The following is a 4,251-nucleotide window of genomic DNA, read 5'->3' on the forward strand; positions in this document are numbered from 1 at the left end:
CAGGATCACTTGCAGTGGCCCTAATCCACAGCTCAGCTCCACGGTTGTCTCCTGGGGCAACGCCAGCTCCCCTGCATGGGTGAGGAGGCATGGGTCACCGGGTTGTCCTCGCCACCCACCGCTTCGGGCTCCTGACTCACCCAGCCCCAGAGGGGCTGGGACAGCCAGCTCAGTGCCGCCGTCGAAAGAAGGCCAGTCTGCTACTGCCAGCCTTTCCAGGCCTAGAGAACCCCACTTGCAGCCAGGAGGGAAGGAGAGAGGGAGGGGCTGAGGGGCTGACTCAGCTGGAGAGGGGCGGGCGGGACTGCAGAGTGGCTGGGAAAGGCTTCGGGAGCCACATTCCCAGAAACACAAGAATCCATGGGGTGATGACCTTGTCATGAGACCATCTCAGAGACCACAAATGCGAGCGAGTCTTGTGGTGTTTCAGTCGCAGTGGATGCACATCTGGGCCCCAAAGTAGGGATCAGTCTGGGGTCTGGTTTCCGCATTTCTTCCACTCCAGAAACGCTTCCCTGGGGCAGTCCCACCTACGCATTGCCTTAGTGGGGAGAGAGGAGGAGGAGGCAGGCTGGAAGGACCTCCACACCCGCTTCTCCACCCCATGGCTGCACTCCACTGGAGGAACCAGAAGAGGAAGTGGGGGGTCCTGCATCCAGGTTGCACGTGCTCGTCATTAACTGCTGTCGAGACAGCCAGTCCCCACTCACAGCGAATGACACCTGCCCAGCCCGTCCCCCCCACCAATTGCAAACTGGACCTTTGTAAGCACAGGGTTGTCGCTGGCTGATTTTCAGAAATAGATCTCCAGGCCTTTCTTCCCTAGTGCAACTTAGTCTAGAAGCTCCACTGAAACGTGTCACCAACATAGCAACACACAGTCCCGGTTTCTAAGTTGTTGCTGACCTATAGGGTCTATAGGACAGAGGAGAACTGTCCCTGTGAGTTCCCAAGACTGTGACTCTTTACAGGAGTAGAAAGCCTCATCTTTCTGCTGCAAAGCAGCTGGTGGCTTAGAACCGGTGACCTTGTGATTAGCAGCCCAATGTGTAAATCCCTGCACCACCAGAACTCCGATAGCAATACCCAAGCCTCCATCCATTCACACCAGGGACTCTGCACAGGAAATGGGAATGCTACTGCTACCACTGCCCTCCCATTCCCTTCCCCTCCAAGACAACTTCGGAAGAACCTCGACACGAGAAAGCCTCCAGCAGCTCGGGGACCCTGAATCATGAAGGAACCCTGATGACGACTCATGACAGGCATGCCCATGGCTAAATCACCGCTTCTCTCCAGCCCCGTTCCGTCTCAATAAAGCACGTGACTACATTCAATAGCTCTGAAGAACGCCACATTCATCCCCGCCAAGTCCCTGCTACAGCCACCTTTTCCTCTTCAAGAGCAAAATCGTGTCCACCTTGTCTTTGGGGCCGGAATGAGCAGGAGTCAAACAGCAGTCAGCTGGTTTGGAACAGTGGTGTGCCCTGGACGACGAAGACCCGGTGCCTGAGCACATCCTGGAGCCCTCCCTGCTCTGCCCACGAGGACCCCAGCTCTCTCCCCCTCAGGGCACTCACCGAGGCTCCTCGGGTACTGTCACCTGGTTCTTCTCCCAAGTAATGGCTGGTGCTGGCAGTCCTTCAATGTGGCATTCAAAGCGAGCAGTCCCGTTCTCCTCTACCGTCTGAGACTCCGGGTGCAGGGAGAAGCCTGCGAGTGCTGGGGTGAGGACAGAGAGACAGAGGGAGGGCAGGAGAGGAGCAGAGCGAGTGAGAGCGAGACAGCGAGACACACACGGCAGAGAAGTAAGTGCCCAGAAGAGTAAATTCCCACCCATTGCACAGGCACAGTCGGAGAGAGGTGGCCAAGGAGTTAAGAAGTAGGGATTATTGGTCAGATGCTGCAAACAGAACAAACTCCCCAATACAACACCACCCCACTTCCACGCCACTCCCACCGGCTGCTCCACGGGAGAACGGTAAGGCTGCCTGTTCTCATAAAGATCACTGCCTTGAGAGGCCCCCGTAAGGTAGAGTCCACTCGGTGGCAGTGGTTTGTGGTTTCTGCTTCACATCATCATAAGGGGCTCTAGCAGGACTCCCGAGTAGATCTAGCCACAAAGATGGTAGCTCAATCCCATCAGCCACTCCAAGCGAAGATCAGGCCGTCTGCTCCCGCACGCTCCAGTCTCAGGCACTTACACTGGGCTGCTCTGACTTAGACTTGCCTAGAGGGCCCGGGCCTTGGTATGTTTGGCTAACGTGACTATGATGGTCAGACCACAGGAAGATGCACACGATCGCTGGCCCCAAAACGATTTCATGGGGACCGGTGCCTCCTGAGAGTCCCCCAAGGGAGGGGCTGAACTGTGGAGCTCCCCCCATCAGAACACCCTGGCAGAAGCATCTGACCTCCTGTAACTTCAGGAGGGGGACAGAGACTCTCCATCAGCATCAGCCCCGGCTGATCCTGACAGGATGGAGGTCACCACACCACACCCTCCAACCTGGGTCAGCATGGAGTCCCCAGGCTTCCTTTTGCCTCCCAGCATTCATAGCAGTCCCTCTGGTTGCTGCGTGGGGAAGCCCACTGCTCCAGACTCGAGCTCACAGGCAAAGCACAGGAGCGGAGAAATGGTTACCGCGAGGGGGCAGAGAACTGGAGGGGCATTCCCGAAGGAACCCACTGAGTAGGAGGGGAGGCAGGGAAAGGGGAGTGGGCACAAGAGACCACCATTTGTGAAAAATTACTAACTGCAGACCCCACCTCCCACATCCCAGCTCTCCTGGGACCCACTCCCAGACCCCAGATGCAGGCACTTACTGGCGAGCCTGACCACAGCAGCCTGGCTGGCTACCGCTCCCAGGGGGCCATGGGCCAGGCAGGAATAGCTGCCCTCGATGGTGCCTGAGGCCGCAGGGATGACCTCATCACTGTCATTGAGTGCTGGCCACTGGGGCAGCCACAGGGAGCCATTGGGCAGCAGGCGCAGAGGCTGGTGCTCGGGCAGGGCGGCTCCATCCTTGCTCCAGGTCACACTGCTGAGGGGCCCGGAGGCAGCAGCTCCCAGACTGCAGTCCAACACCACAGACTGGCCCGGGCCCAGGATCACTTGCAGTGGCCCTAATCCACAGCTCAGCTCCACGGTTGTCTCCTGGGGCAACGCCAGCTCCCCTGCATGGGTGAGGAGGCATGGGTCACCGGGTTGTCCTCGCCACCCACCGCTTCGGGCTCCTGACTCACCCAGCCCCCAAAGGGCTGGGAAGAAAGACTGATGGCTGAATCCGGCTCTGCCCCTTCCTAACTGTGGTCTGGACCATCCGCTGCACTTCTCTGCAGCTCCGTTTCCTCGTCTGTAAAAAGATACAGTTCATAGCAGCACTGTTCACAAGAGCCCCGAAGTGAAAACAACTCAAGTGTGATGGGTAACGTCACAGCTTGGCTAGGTTATGACTCGCCACGGTTTGGTATCTACTAGAAACGTGTCATTGTAGTCCACGACGCGATGACCCTATCCGTACAAAGGAGTGTGGCCTGCCTCCAGCCAGACGCACAGGTATGCTCTGGCACGGGTTGCTCATTCTCTCTTTTAGCCTAGTATTCTTCTTGTCATCTGACCTCCAGATCTGAACGTCAGCCTACAGAAGATTCTGGGCTGCTGCCTGATCTGCAGATTTTGAATTGCCAGCTCCTTACAGTCTTGAGAGCCAGCTCCAGTCTGCCATCTGACCTACAAAATTAGGACCTACCAGCTCCCACAATTGCATGAGCCATTCCTTGAAGTCAGTCAATCAATCAATCAATCCTATCTCCCTTCCTCCTTCTTTCCCACCCTCTCCCTGGTTTTGCTACTCCAGAGACCCCAAAGTAAGACAACAAATATCTCCCAGCTAATGACTGGGAGACAAACAAATGACAGACAAAGTGTGATAGAGCCCTACAAGGGAATATTATTCAGCCACGAAAAGGGATGAAGTTGTGATACATACTGCAACATGAATGAGCCTTAAAAACATGCCAAATGACAGAAGTCTGTTGCAAAAGACCATATACTGTAGGATTCCATGGATATTAAATGTCCAAAATAGGTAAAACCATAGAAACAGAAAGTAGATTGGTAGTTACCAAGGGTTAAGGGAACGTGATCATTGGGAGTGATTACTAAGTGATATAAAACTGGGGTGATGAAAAAGTTCTAGCATTAGAACGTGATAGCGCCCCTTTGTGAATAGGCAGAAATACACTCAT

At 55.4% G+C, this 4,251-nt stretch overlaps 1 protein-coding gene across 1 annotated transcript in view; it reads right to left on the reverse strand.

Annotated features, from left to right (window-relative positions):
- Positions 1 to 3,777, reverse strand: part of LOC101643963 (immunoglobulin superfamily DCC subclass member 4) — a 32,495-nt gene extending 28,718 nt beyond the window's left edge. The window contains exons 1-3 of the mRNA XM_013007055.2: positions 3,753 to 3,777; positions 2,827 to 3,261; positions 1,581 to 1,722 (exon numbers count right to left, since the gene is read on the reverse strand). Coding sequence (XP_012862509.1) covers positions 1,581 to 1,722; positions 2,827 to 3,261; positions 3,753 to 3,777 — 602 coding nt within the window. The remainder of the gene's footprint in view (positions 1 to 1,580; positions 1,723 to 2,826; positions 3,262 to 3,752) is intronic.
- Positions 3,778 to 4,251: the final 474 nt, after the last annotated feature.

Source organism: Echinops telfairi, unplaced genomic scaffold, assembly GCF_000313985.2.
Source record: "Echinops telfairi isolate 266 unplaced genomic scaffold, ASM31398v2 ScPeMD7_7475;HRSCAF=8513, whole genome shotgun sequence".
Classification (NCBI taxonomy): Eukaryota; Metazoa; Chordata; class Mammalia; order Afrosoricida; family Tenrecidae; genus Echinops; species Echinops telfairi.